Source organism: Rhinoderma darwinii, chromosome 3 (assembly GCF_050947455.1).
Source record: "Rhinoderma darwinii isolate aRhiDar2 chromosome 3, aRhiDar2.hap1, whole genome shotgun sequence".
NCBI lineage: Eukaryota > Metazoa > Chordata > Amphibia > Anura > Rhinodermatidae > Rhinoderma > Rhinoderma darwinii.
Genome location: NC_134689.1, coordinates 166,682,660 through 166,697,947, shown reverse-complemented (window position 1 = coordinate 166,697,947; position 15,288 = coordinate 166,682,660). Strand labels below are relative to the sequence as shown.

The window sequence follows — 15,288 nt, the reverse complement described above, 5'->3', positions numbered from 1 at the left end:
TCATAACTTGGCCAAAAATGCTCGTTTTTTAAAAATAAAAACGTTACTGTAATCTACATTGCAACGCCTATCTGCTGCAATAGCAGATAGGGGTTGCAAAATCTGGTGACAGAGCCTCTTTAAATCACCTTTTGGCAGCAATAACAACCTCCAGTCTTCTTGGGTATGAGGCCACAAGGTCTGCACACCTGGATTTGGGGATTTTTTTGCTATTCTTCTCATATCCTTTCAAGCTCTGTCAGGTTGATGGGGAGGTCGGTGGACAGCCATTTTCGGGTATCACAAGAGATGTTCGATTGGGTTCAAGTCATGGCTCTGGCTGGGCCACTCAAGGACATTCACAGAGTTGTCCCTAAGGCACTCCTATGTTGTCTTGGCTGTGTGCTTGGGGTTATTGTCTTGTTGAAAGGTGAGCCTTCGGCCCAGTCTGAGGTCCAGAATGCTCTGGATCAGGTTTTCAGTGTAAGGTGTTAGTGGTATATTTGAAGCCTTCCACCGCAGGACTTGATATTTTGTATACTCTACAATAATTAATAATTGAATCACTGGAATAGGACTAGAGTTTCGTTTAAAATGTAACTTTTACTTGTAACATATTTAAAAAGTGTGTAAAACAAATGACACACCAGGACAAGACTGTTTACAAAAAAATCTTCCTTATAGTACAGGAGATATAGTGCTCAATGCAAAAAAAAGTCAATTCAATATTGGTGATATCATCATTTCTTTGCAGAGTTAAAGAAAAATGCTCCAAATTGTTGCAAAAACATGTGAGTGATCTATTTCCCAGGAGGATATATATAAAACTCTGTGGGGTAATGACCCCTCCTACCCGTTCCGTAGTGTGTTAAAGTCCTGTTCCGTTCTTATGGCTGGGGACTGGGTAGCCTCACTTGTTTCTTTTATATGATTTTAGGCAATCAATCATTATTTTCTCCCGACGCGTTTCCTTATGGCCAGAATTCCTCAGGGGAGATAAGGCCAGATAACCTCCTTGACAGGGGGCACAAATGAAGTTGGAGCTGTATTGAAGTTTCAATCTTCTGCAGTGGCAGAGATTCATCAGAGCACTTGTTTCCTCGTGCTGGAGTAAACGCTGGTTCCGGCGTGTGACGTCCTCGCCGGAACCAGCGTTTACTCCAGCACGAGGAAACAAGTGCTCTGATGAATCTCTGCCACTGCAGAAGATTGAAACTTCAATACAGCTCCAACTTCATTTGTGCCCCCTGTCAAGGAGGTTATCTGGCCTTATCTCCCCTGAGGAATTCTGGCCATAAGGAAACGCGTCGGGAGAAAATAATGATTGATTGCCTAAAATCATATAAAAGAAACAAGTGAGGCTACCCAGTCCCCAGCCATAAGAACGGAACAGGACTTTAACACACTACGGAACGGGTAGGAGGGGTCATTACCCCACAGAGTTTTATATATATCCTCCTGGGAAATAGATCACTCACATGTTTTTGCAACAATTTGGAGCATTTTTCTTTAACTCTGCAAAGAAATGATGATATCACCAATATTGAATTGACTTTTTTTTGCATTGAGCACTATATCTCCTGTACTATAAGGAAGATTTTTTTGTAAACAGTCTTGTCCTGGTGTGTCATTTGTTTTACACACTTTTTAAATATGTTACAAGTAAAAGGATCAGGTTTTCATTAAGAATATCTCTGTACTTTTCTCCATTCATCTTTCCCTCAACCCTGACCAGTCTCCCTGTCCCAGTTGCTGAGAAACACCCCCACAGCATGATGCTGCCACCACCATGCTTCTCTGTAGGGATGGTATTGGGCAGGTTACATAGTTTGTATGGTTGAAAAAAGACACATGTCCATCAAGTTCAACCAAGGGATGGGAAAGGGGAAGTAAAACATTTCTACACATAGGAGCTAATATTTTTTTCTTCTAGGAAATTATCTAAGCCTTTTTTAAAGCCATCTACTGTCCCTGCTGTGACCAGCTCCTGCGGTAGGCTATTCCATAGATTCACAGTTCTCACAGTAAAGAAGCCTTGTCGCCTCTGCAGCTTGAACCTTTTTTTCTCCAGACGGAGGGAGTGCCCCCTTGTTTTTTGAGGGGGTTTTACAAGGAACAGGATTTGACCATATTCTTTGTATGTGCCATTAATATATTTATATAAGTTAATCATGTCCCCCCTTAGTCGTCTTTTTTCAAGGCTAAATAGGTTTAATTATTTTAATCTTTCCTCATAACTTAGATTCTCCATGCCCCTTATTAGCTTTGTTGCTCTTCTTTGTATTTTTTCCAACTCCAGGGCATCCTTTCTATGAACTGGAACCCAGAACTGAACTGCATATTCTAGATGAGGCCTCACTAATGCTTTGTAAAGTGGCAATATTACATCCCTGTCCCGCGAGTCCATGCCTCTTTTAATACACGACAATATCTTGTTGGCCCTTGAAGCAGCTGATTGACATTGCATGCTGTTATTTAGTTTATGATTTACAAGTACACCCAGATCCTTCTCAACAAGTGAATCCGCCAGTGTAGCTCCCCCTAGGACATATGATGCATGCAGATTGTTGGTACCCACATGCATAACTTTACATTTATCTACATTAAACTTCATTTGCCAAGTGGACTCCCAAACACTCAGTTTGTTTAAATTCGCTTGCAATTCACGAACATCTTCCATAGACTGAACTATATTACATAGCTTGGTGTCATCTACAAAAATAGAAATAGTGCTATTAATCCCATCCTCAATATCATTAATAAATAAGTTGAATAATAGTGGTCCCAGCACTGAACCCTGGGGTACACCACTTATAACCGGGGACCATTCAGAGTATGAATCATTGACCACAACTCTCTGGATACGGTCCTTCAGCCAATTCTCAATCCAATTACAAACTATGCTTTCTAATCCTATAGTCCTTAATTTACCCATTAGACATCTATGGGGGACAGTGTCAAATGCCTTTGCAAAGTCCAAAAACACTATATCCACAGCGGCCCCTCTATCTAGGCTTCTGCTCACCTCTTCATAAAAACAAATCAGGTTGGTTTGACAGCTTCTGTCCTTAGTAAAACCATGCTGGCTGTAACTTATAATACTATTTATTGTCACATAATTCTGTATATAGTCCCTCAATAGCCCCTCAAACATTTTCCCCACAATTGATGTTCAGCTTACTGATCTATAATTACCCGGCGAAACCCTAGAGCCCTTTTTGAAAATAGGCCCCACATTTGCCCTGCACCAGTCCCTTGGCACTATACCAGTCTCGAGAGAAGTTCTAAATATTATCAAGAGGGGAACAGAAATAACTGAACGAAGCTCTTTAAGAACTCTAGGGTGTAACCCATCTGGTCCCGGGGCCTTATGTACGTTTATTTTATTTTATTTAGCTTGCACCATATCTACATTCATCCAATTCAGTATATCAACTGATATATTAACAGCACTGGCAGCGGCTACAACAGCTGTTCTTTCTTCTGTTGTATATACAGAGCGGAAGAACCCATTTAGTAACTCTGCCTTCTCTTGATCCCCTGTGACCAACTCCCCATTACCACTATCTAGGGGTCCTACATGTTCAGACCTTGGCTTTTTTTCATTTATATGCTTGAAGAATTTTTGGGGATTTGTTTTACTATCCTTGGCCACCTGCCTTTCATTTTGTATTTTTGCTGATTTTATTACCTTTTTACAAATTTTATTAAGTTATTTAGATTTTATAAAGGCTACAGCTGTACCCTCAGATTTGTATTTTTCAAATGCCCTTTTTTTTGTCATGTATTGCCCTTTTTACAGAAGGTGTAAGCCATCTGAGGCTTAATTTTAGTCGTTTATACTTGTTACCTATAGGAATACATTTTGCAGTATAATTGTCCAAAGTAGATTTGAAAATCTCCCATTTTTATCATTTGTACCATTATTTAACATTAGTTCTTCCGAGTCCATATCCTGAATTGCAGCCCTCATCCTGGGGAAATTGACCTTCTTAAAATTAAGTGTTTTTGCCCTCCCAGCCTGTGTTTGTTTTTTACAGTATAGGTAAAATGTAACTATATTATGATCACTATTACCGAGGTTTTCACGAACATTGACATTCCCAACAAGCTTTGCATTATTAGAAATGACCAGATCCAACAGAGCATCACCTCTAGTCGGGTCTTCCACAAACTGGCCCATAAAATTTTCCTGCAACAGGTTGAGGAAATGTCTCCCCTTTGCAGTTGAAGCCGAACCATGACACCAATTAATATCCCGGTAATTAAAATTTTCCATTATCACTACGGTACCCGCCTGTGCAGCCCGCCCCATCTGTTTATATAGCAGACCTTCCATCTCAGTTATATTGGGGGGTCTATAGATTACCCCAAAAGTAATTTTTTCAGTGTTTACCTCCCTTTGTAATTCCACCCACAAGGTTTCAACCTCCTCACAATCTTCACCCTCTAATGTCTCATTCACACTCGCCTTCATTTCGCTACTTTCTGACCACTCTGCCATAAAGCCCAGAATGGTGGAGTGCTGCAGTGATGGTTGACCTTCTGGAAGTTTCTTCAATCTGCACACAGAATCTCTGCAGCTCAGTCAGTGACCATTGGGTACTTGGTCACCTTTTACCAAGGCCCTTCTTCCCCGATTACTTAGTTTGGTGGGGTGGCCAGCTCTAGGAAGAATCCTAGTTGTTCCAAACTTATTCCATTTAAGAATTATGGAGGCCACTATGCTCTTGGGAACTTTCAGTACAACAGAAATTTTTTCCTACACTTCTCCAGATCTGTGCCTCCACACAATCATGTCTCTGAGCTCTACATGCAGTTATTTCCTCCTCCTGGCATCGTTTTTTCTCTGATATGCGTTGTCAGCTGTGAGACCTTATATAGACAGTGGTGTGTCTTTCCAAATCATGTCCAATCCAAAGAATTTACCATCGGAGGCCCCCAGAGCTAAATTTCAAGTGTCGTAGCAAAGTGTCTGAATACTAATGTCGATTCAGAATTTTAGTTTTCAATTTTTAATAAATTTGCAAAAATTTCTAAGATTATGTTTTCACTTTGTCATGATGTGGTATTAAGTGCAGAATGCAATATAACAAAATGTGAAAAAAAAGTCAAAGGGTCTGAAGACTTGCAAGAACGACAAGCCTTAACGTTATGCAAATCGGGGAAGTAGCTGGTGTGGCTGGGATCTGCAAATGATCAAAATTTCAAGCACCTAGCTCCAACCTGTGGCAAGTAGGAGGGGCATAAAAGCCAAAATGGAAGCAAATTAATTTTTTTTAGCCGCATGAAACCTCAAAAATCAAGTGGTGTGGGATAATCGGGAGATGCCTCATGTTCGCTGATGTGCCAGTTATCGTCACTTGTCGCAAACTGAGAGGGACAGAATCCTCGAACTGAGGGACCCTTGTTTATCACCGGCAGATGGCTACACGCCTAGGTTGAAATGTTAGCACTGTTTAACATTGTGTCCCAGAGGTTTGGAGAACAACAACGAATGTGAGTGACAGCAAGATGTGCGCGGATGTGAACCTCTGCACGGACGGATCGTCTAATTGGCATAATGGCGCGTAGTGATCTATTCTGTACTGCAAGTGAAATTGGACATCACATCTCAAGCCTAGGGCGGAAACCAGTGTCGACAAAAACAATCAGAAGGCATTGGGCTACGAGCCAGACATCCAGCTACAGGTGTTCTATTGTCCACCACACTTCACTGCTCTCAAAGGCTATCATGGTGCACAGCAAGATGGCAATGGAGGCTTGAATGGAGGCTTGAATGGAGGCTTGAATGGAGGTCTATCCTCTTCAGCAATTAGTCCCGCTTTTGTCGCAATCAAAGCCGGAGACCATGTGGGCAACGCCATGTATAGGCCTTCACAAGGGAACGTCACATCCAGTGGCGGACTAAGTAGACCATAGGCCCTGGGCTGTTACCAAAACTTTGGCCCCCCCTTCTCCAACGCCGCACTGCAGCGCCATAAAAATTGTTAATACTACCTTTTTGTGCAAGCACTAACAAATGCGTGTTACGATTCCCCTATTCAAGCGGGTGTGATCCTACATATTGATGGTCCCCATCCATCGCTGACCGTATCACACTGTGCAGGGACATATCCTCCGGACAAGGGGAATGGTAACACCCATTTGTATATCAGTCTTTTACTGCTTAAAGACATTATGTGGAATACATGGATTTCCTATAATAAGCATGCCAGGAGAGGTGACTGATTCTCTATAAATCCAGAGACTCAGGTTTCATCTTCTCAGATTCTAGTAGTTTTCTTTCCTCTTTCCTTCTCCATCCGGTCGAGACCTAACGACAACGTTATTTCAGAATTTGCCACTCCGATGTCTTTGGCTCCTCACTTTTCCAACATTTCCACACCTATAAACGAAGATAAAATTCTCATGGTGCCACAAACTGTGCCCCTAAATATAATATTAACCATGCACTGCGCCCCTGAATATAATTGTATCAAATACTGCAAAGCAAAGTGCCCACTGTAGATGGCGCCACACCCTCCCTGTAGATAGCGCCTCACACCAGCCCCCTGTAGATTGCACCACCCCCTTACCAGTCCCTGTTCCAGCGCAGTCGTCTTCGACGATGCAGGCCTGGTCTCTTCAGACCAGACTGCGTCCAGTGGAGCGATGCAAGCGGTGCAATTATGTCATCGTGTCGCCTGCATCACAAAACATGCTGAATTTTGCAGCGATTCTCTGTACAAGATGACAAAACTGGGATGTGGTCTTTGGGCAGCCATGGGCCCCCCGGGAGCCTCGGATCCCAGGGCGGCCGCCCATAACGGACCTATGGGGATCCGCCACTGGTCACACCGGTCCTACTCCTGGAATTATGGAGTGGTGTGGCATAATGTACGGTAGCCGGACCCCTCTAGTCTTAATTTCAGGTACACTAACAGCTCGGCGTTACATTGATTTGGTCATGGAACCAGTCGTACGGCCATTTATCCAAAGTTTTCCAGAAGCCGTTTTTCAACAGGACAATTCCAGGTCGCATATTGCTTGTGCTACTGTGAGCATCCCACGTGGCCTAAACGTGCTACCATGGCCAGCGTCTCCGGACTTGTCTCCCATCGAGCACATCTGGGACTTCATTGGTTGGCAACTGCAAAGGGAGAGGTCAGCAGCCAATTTTGATGATTTGCGTGCCCAAGAGCATTCAGTGTGGCATAACATTCCTCAGACAACCATCAATAACCTCATTGATATCTTGCCAAGGCGTGTATTTGTGCGTGGCGCTCATGCTCAATACTGAATAAATAAATTTTTTTTGGAGTATTTTTGTTTCCATTTTTTTTTAATCATTTTTTTATTATTAACTTGTCTATCAATCCTTTAAATTCCATAATTCCGAAACTTTTTCTTCTTGGTGTTGCAATTTCAATGTTGAGGAGTGTATATATTTTTGCATATATTCAATTGTAATGCATTTATTTCAGTAACACATCAAGTGTTAAAAGAAAAACATAATTCAATATTTATTACTCTGATTCTGGAGTTTTAAGAAAGGTTCCATGTGCCCTAGTGTGCTACTTGACTAAAACCAGGCCTTAGAGATGCAGGAGCACCTTGGGGATTTTAGAGCCTCCTTTTTATTAGGATGTTTCTTGTTTGAAGAGGCCTTGAGATGCCAAAACATAAAAAATAACACCCTGAAAAATACCTTATTTTGGAAACTCTACCCTTCAAGGAATTTTATCTAAGGGTGTAATGAGCATTTTGACTATACAGGTGTTTCATAGAAATATTTCTCCAATAATATATGTAGTTTTAGCTCAAAATGTTTAATTTCCACAAGGAGTTCATGAGAAAAAACACCCAGAAAATTGTTAGGCAATTTCTCCTGAGCATGGCATTACCACATGTGGTCGTAAAATGCTCTTTGGGCACATAGCATGGATTCGTTTTTGGGTGCCATGTCGCATTTGCAGAGCCCATGAGGTAGGTACGAGTACAGTGGAAACCTCAAAGTGACCCCCATTTAGGGTAAAGTGAGTGCTTTGACCCCACAGTTGTTTCCACAACATTTTTTAGAAATGGCCTGTAAAAACTGAAATTTTTCCTAATAAGCTGTAGTTTTAGCTCAGACTTTTAATTTTGTCAAGCCCTATAGTAGAAAAAGCACTCCAACATTTGTCATGCAACTTCTCTCGAGTAAGGCAATACCCCATATTTGGTTGTAAACTGCTCTCTGAAAACACGGCAGGGCTCAAAAGGAAAGGTGCGCAATTCGTTTTTTTGAGTGCAGATTTTACTAGAATAGTTTTCGGACGCCATGTTACATTTCCCTGAGGTACCAGTACAGTGGAAATCTAGAGAAGCGACCCCATTTTGGAAGCTTCATCCCTCAAGAAATTCTTATCGAGGTGTAGTGAGAATTATGACCCCACAGGTGTTTTGCAGTGAAAATGGCAACTTTTCCATATGTATTCCATTTCAGTGTCCAATATGTGGTGCCCAGCTTGTACCACTGTGAAAAGACAGCTTTCTTATTATTATGCAGTGTTTTCTGATTTTAGAAGGACCCTACATGTGGCTCTAATCTTTTGCCTGGATGTACAACCGGGCTCAGGAGTGGAAGAGTACCATGCGCATTTGAGGCCTAATTTGTTAATTTTCACAGCATTACCCAGAAATGCGAAGGTGAAGTATTAAAAGAAATCCCAAACAAGCGACCCCATTATAAAAACTACACCCCTCAAGGCAGTCATCTAGGGATGTATTGCGCATTTTGCCCTCACAGGTGTTTTCCAGACATTGTGCTCAATGGATGTTGCAGATTGAAAATTGCCATTTTTCCACAGATATTCCATTTCAGTGCTAAATATGTTGTGCCAATGGAGACACACACCCCTAATATAGTTAAGCAAGTTTTCTCAAGTGCGGTAATACCCCATGTGTTTTCATGAACAGCTGTTTGGGCACACTGACAGACTCTAAACGACTGCCATTTGACTTTTGAAGTGCAGATTTTGCTTGGTAGTTTTGTTTGATGTTTTTCTTAAATTTCAACTTATAATGTTGGGATGTATGTAAGCTTTGTGAAGTATATAAAGGCATAAAAAGGTGGTATTATATTGGGGTAAATAACAACATTATTAATCCATGGATGTGTGGTACGCTTTGAAGCACTCCTTTATACATGGGGCAGATATTTTTCAATGTACTCATACCGATCTATATGTTTATACCAATCTGTGCAAACGTGTCATACTTTTAATGCATTTTGGGCGATCCTGTGACCGGTTTACCATCTGGTTGCTCCGCTGCTTCAGCGTTCTGATTCAATTTTTTACCCTGCGAGGGTTATTTTCTCCTGTCTTGTTCTGTCTCATTGTATATGTTTAAGTAACATTAATAAAGGATTTTTTTGTATTTGTTCAATTACATGTTCGTGACCCTTTTTCCTTCTTTGGCTTTTTCTTTTGTATATGGTTGTATGATTCTTCGGTGGATTCACATAACCTTTATAGTGTTGTTGGTTTTACGTGGTGGTATAAGATTTAATATATAAAACATTAATTTTCCGCTTAGTACCATTGGACTTGTAAATCCCTATACTGACATTTGCTGTGGGTTTACGTTTCCAGGTTGTTGAACAGGGTATGTTTGTAAAGCACTGCAAAGTCGAAGTTTACCTTACTGAATTAAAGCTATGCGAGAATGGCAATATGAACAATGTGGTAACAAGAAGATTTAGTAAAGCGGACACAATAGGTATGGCCTTTTTTTTTGTTTTTCACCAGACTATATTTGACAGTTTGCATTTTCGTAATTTATGTATTGTTTTATTTCGTGGTTTCCCAGCTGTTGCAAAACTACTGCTCCCAGCATGCTGTTAGAACATGCAAAGAGTTGTAGTTTGTCCGTGACACATGCAGATATCCTTGATTTTGTGGAATTCTGCATGTATCAGCCACATTCACTGCAGCTGCTTGCTGGGTGTATGGATACATTCCGTTAGCATTTTTGCTGGAGCGAGGATAGCATTATTTTCTGGTCTGCTAAAATGTTTCCAAATTACAAGAATAGCCTACTTTACATGACATTTATTTATTTATTTAGCTTAAGTGTCAATTTACAAGCGTGGACAGAGAACCTAACAAGTGATTGGTAACCGTGGTTAAGATAAATAGTAGAACACATCCTATAAAAGGTATACTTGGGGCAACAAAAAAAGTTATTTTTTGCCACTGCAATAAGTTGGCAGCCTATGATCGACTAAGCGGTAGCTATGGCATTTCCTACGTGCCTGCTGAAAAACTCACGTAAAATTAGCGCCTTGTGTTCACGCTATTGCGTGCACTCATCGAGTACAGTCTAAGGCCCCATGCACACGACAGTATTTTTCATCAGTTAATTACTGACCGTAATTACGGACCCATTCATTTGTATTAGCCACGGACACCTTTTAGTATTTTTAGTGATGGGTGTCCGTGCTGAAAAAATGATAGAACCTGTCCTGTTCTTGTCAGTAATTACGGCAAGGACTCTCCCGTAGAAGTCTATGGGAGCTTCCGTAAATACAGATGGCTAATGATGTGCATCCGTAAACCATCCATACATACGGAAACGTTGCTATGCAACATGTTGATGACATTTGCAACCTCCCTCATTTTGTACGGGTCCGTCGTATATACAGACCGTATTTACGGACACCCTACCATATATACGGATGAAATACGGATGCCTACGGATCCGTTTTTACGGACAGTATTTCGTGATAGATGAAAATACTGTCGAGTGCATGGGGCCTAATAGATTCCGCTAATCATATACAGTATCTCCGTTGTATGAGTCTCAATTTAGGACAGGCTTAGATAGTTTCCAATATATAATTGTATTATTAATAATCTAGAGATAATGGTCATTTACAAAATTTAGTTGTCTTCATATTTGCAGATGACAAAGAAAATAGAGAACAAGTTATTTGGCTCATTTTAAATAGTTTTTTTGTTTTGTTTTGTTCCAACATTTTAGACATGATTGAGAAGGAGATGAGAAAAATCTTTAATATTCCAGATGAAAAAGAGACCAGACTGTGGAACAAATATATGAGCAATACATTTGAACCTCTAAATAAACCTGAAAGCACTATACAGGATGCTGGCTTGTACCAGGGACAGGTAAAGTACAGACCTGAAAACACTGGCATATATTCTGATATTGTGGATAATATTCTGTTTGTAATTAAAGGGAAATGAATTCACACTTGTATATTAGTGGGAATAAAAAATTTCTGAAGCAGTTGACCTTAGGCCTCATGCACCCGACCGTAGCCATGTGCACGGCCGTGATTTTCGGGTCGGCCAGCCGCTGAGTGTCATCCGCGAGCCACCCGCAAATCGCAGGCCGTGCACATGGCCGCGTCCATTATTTTCTATGAGCCTGGACCGCAGAACACGGACTGTAGAACATGTAATAAGACATGTCCGTTCTTTCTGTGGTTGAGTCTCCTGGGCCATGCATGGACCGTGGAAACTACGGACGTGTGCGTGGGCCCATGGGATTGAATGAGGCCACAATTCTCCCGTGGATTTTCGGGGGAGTTGCGGCCGTAAAGTACTAAATCATGTCTCAATAATGGGGCTGTCTACTGAAGACATCCCCTGTCCATATCCCCTGTCCATATGCCCTATTAGAGCATATGGACGTCATAGAGGGGGGACTCCAATCTTTGAGCCAGAATGGAAAACTGCTCTGTGAGAGCGGCTCCCATGCTGGCAGACTCGAGCCGTCCATGCGTTACGTGTACAGCCATTCATCTAAATTGCTGTCATGTAATACTACAATTACCCTGCAGCTGTTTTCCAGGAGCCGTTGCAAACAGAAAGGGGTTGTCTCTGATAAGACAACCCCTTTAAGGGCCTGGCACACTGGTGCATTGCAAGAACAGTGCATGGGCTTTGATGCAAACTTTATATTACGGTACTTAATTACCCCTGCATTGGGGCTTTGAGGTTAAAGAAAGCTTATTGTTGGGGGGCCCAACAAAAAGTTATTGTCCAAAGCAGACAAGCAAGTTGTAAAAAAAATTTGGTTCCCCATGATTATTCTCCTATTAAGAGTTAAGACAAAACAACCTCCTAAATTAGTTTTACGAATTTAACATGTTTTTAATATTGTTACTGCTTCTACATTTTGCACAGATGCTAGTAATAGAACAAAGAAACCAAGATGGTCAGTGGCCAAGAGGTTCAATGCCGAAGTAAGTTGTTGTTGTGTGTGTTTTGTTTTATATTTTTGTTGTTTTTTTTCCATCTCTTTCAATATCTTTATCTGTATATATGCAGACTACAATGCACTTACTTTTCTAAGGTGATGGTACACGTCAAAATATTGTGTAAGGTGTTCCCTTCTGTAGTTAAAACCAATTTACTGAGATATTTTCTACTCCTATTGTGCTATAGTTTTCATTATTTTCTTTAATACAAGACATTTTAGGTATTTGCATTGATTTTTGTTTCACACCACCGTTTGGTGATATTTTCCATATTGTTCAACTTTGTCTATTGTTCCAAATTAATCGATCTGACCAAATGTAGTGAATGAGTCATTAACAAAAATACGGATCTCCACAGGACACTTATGACTTCAAAAAGAGATCAGTATGAAATTCAATAATTTGTTAGGAGTACGCTTAAAGAGAAAATAAAGCCTCCCTCCCGTTTTGGTCACCAACGTTTTCAATAGGTGTCTGCAAGGGATTCAACGGATGGAGAGGATTTATAATGTTATAAAAAGAATAGGATAACTCAAGATAAGCAGCCACAATAACAATCCACATTTAAGCATTAGCATTTTTTTCCTTATTACCTGTCGTATCTTGATCCCTATGTTCTAATAACACTAGCAAATCATCTGTGAACAGGCTTATGTTCACATTCTGTGTGTCTATTGAAATACCTTTCTTAAAGGGGTTTTCCAGCCAGTAAAGATCGATGGCCTATCCTTAGCTGATGGGTCGAGGTCCAAATCCCAGGAATCCCGCCGATCAGCTGTTTTTAAAGGGGTTGCAGCGCTTGTACGAGCGCTGCACCCCCTTCATTTCTTCTTGCTCACTGTGAATCTTCTACAAGCATTTAGCGTTGATTCACAGGTATTGCAGCCTTTTCTCCTATTCACTTCAATGGCTGCAATACCTGTGAATCGCCACTAAATGCATGTCGAAGATTCACAGTGAGCAAGTAAAAATGAAGGGGATGCAGCGCTTGATGGGGATAGGCCATCCTGAGGACCATCAATTTTTACTGGCTTGAAAACCCCTTTAAAGCCCAAGTGCAGCACAAAGACGAATGGCTAAAGTTCAACAATAAATAACAATGGGCACCCATGTCTGCTGCCCTTTTGGATCAATGGTGGCAGGAAATCCAGAACATAAACATTGGAAATATTCTAAATCCGTCATAAAACATCTGCACCCACCTATCACATTAATAGCTACACTCATTCACCACTGTTGATGTGTGTATTTTGTATAACGAATGCCCGATATTTGCATTTCAGGTGAATTAAGCCACATGCGCACAATGCGGATTACGCGCGGATTGGCTGCGCAGATTTCCCTGCGGCAAATCTGCATCATAATACAGTACCAGCAAAGTAAACGATACCCCAAGTAATCTCATCTACACGTTGCAGAATTTTTTCGCACATAAATTGACCTATGGTGTGGATTTTTAAAATCTGCAGCATGTCAATCTATCTAGCGTTTCCTTCTTAGAATTGTATCTGACAAGTTTGCTAAAAAAAAAACACATTAAAATACACTGCATACAATCTGCACCTGTTTCTGCATCAAAATGCAAAATACACATCTAAAAACGCAATATTAAGTGCAGATTTTACTTGCGGAATTACCGGTGTTAATCTGGAGTTTTGATGCAGATTTTCTGCATCAAATTTTACGTGTGCACGTAGCCTTAGGCAGGCCTAGGTGGATATTTGGATGATTAAACTAAGATGTGATTGATAACCGGTGGATCCTGCGTGTCCGAGACATGCTGGACCCACTGTCACTGAACTAGTCAGTCCCGCTGACCTGACAGATACAGGTTTCAACGCAAGATACAGCTTCTCTGTATACAGGATATAAAGCCGCTGTATCTCAAAAAGTAAAAATAATTTATCATAAAAAAGTAATTACAAAGTTGCTCTAAACACTCTCATTAAAAACAATTGTTTTCAAAGGTGTACATAGCCTTTAAGGTTTATCTACTTTAACAAAATAACAAGTTTCATCTGCCTTTACAGAAATTCTAGAGTAGCATCAAGATTAACAGCGCAGGTTGTCTCTCCCCTTACCTCACCGCACAAAGTCTACTACTTAATTTTAGCCATTCCATACATTTTCATCTTTTGCATTAGCTTCAAACTTGTAGCAAAGGAATATTTAATCTATGTCTGCCATCTAATATCCCTGTTAAACACAACACAAATTCATTCTGGGCCTGAATGTTTACCTTGGAGCACACGCCTATTATTTGGGTGATAATGCGTGGTTTTCCAGAATGCTGCAGTAGAGTCTTGCTGCTGTTAATATTTGTGCAATAGCCCATCAGACATTCACCTGTAAGTCTGCCAGGCCAAAATTTAATAATGCTAACGTCGAATCTGGTGATATTAACTGCCCGCCACCACTGATATATTACCTGAAAGAACACTCTTCAAAAGATCCCATCCTTTGGACAATTCCACCCCACATGGCTTAATGAGCTTACCTGCCCACGTTGCTTCCATTCAAAGAACTTTGGTATATACATGCCAGTCTATCAGGGTATAGGTACCATCTTAATTGTGTTTTTTTTTTAACTGTTCGATATGGTTGATACAATGGGCTGCACGCATCAACCATTCACTCCATTGTCCTACCGAAATATTCACCTGTAGATCCCGCTTTAGCATATATTGAACAATATTTTAACCTCATACATATAAGAAAATTGTGTGTGTGTTTGTATATGTGTGTGTATATATATATATATATATATATATATATGTGTGTGTATGTATTTCTGTTATCAGGCCTGTCCTATTACAGTCTACTGTTTTAGTATTGATAGTAAGACCACTGACCACAATTTATCCAGAAAGGAACACCAGCTTAACCTTCTTCTGAACAGAAACAAACATCATTGGGTTTGTGTGTGGTTCGCATTTTTTGTTTTCTAATTCTGCCATCGTTCACCGTTTTCCTTACTGTCTTAATGTTTTGAAGGTCACCAGGTGCACCACATTTTTCAGCATTACCAAAGATTTCTCCTCCATCACTGTCAAATAGTT

General features: G+C 40.6%; 1 protein-coding gene across 2 annotated transcripts in view; it reads left to right on the top strand.

Moving 5' to 3' along the window:
* USP15 (ubiquitin specific peptidase 15) overlaps positions 1-15,288 on the top strand; it is a 112,848-nt gene that overhangs the window by 27,540 nt on the left and 70,020 nt on the right. For both annotated transcript variants that reach the window (XM_075857007.1, XM_075857008.1), the window contains exons 4-6: positions 9,597-9,723; positions 10,987-11,132; positions 12,156-12,214. In XM_075857007.1, coding sequence (XP_075713122.1) covers positions 9,597-9,723; positions 10,987-11,132; positions 12,156-12,214 — 332 coding nt within the window. The remainder of the gene's footprint in view (positions 1-9,596; positions 9,724-10,986; positions 11,133-12,155; positions 12,215-15,288) is intronic.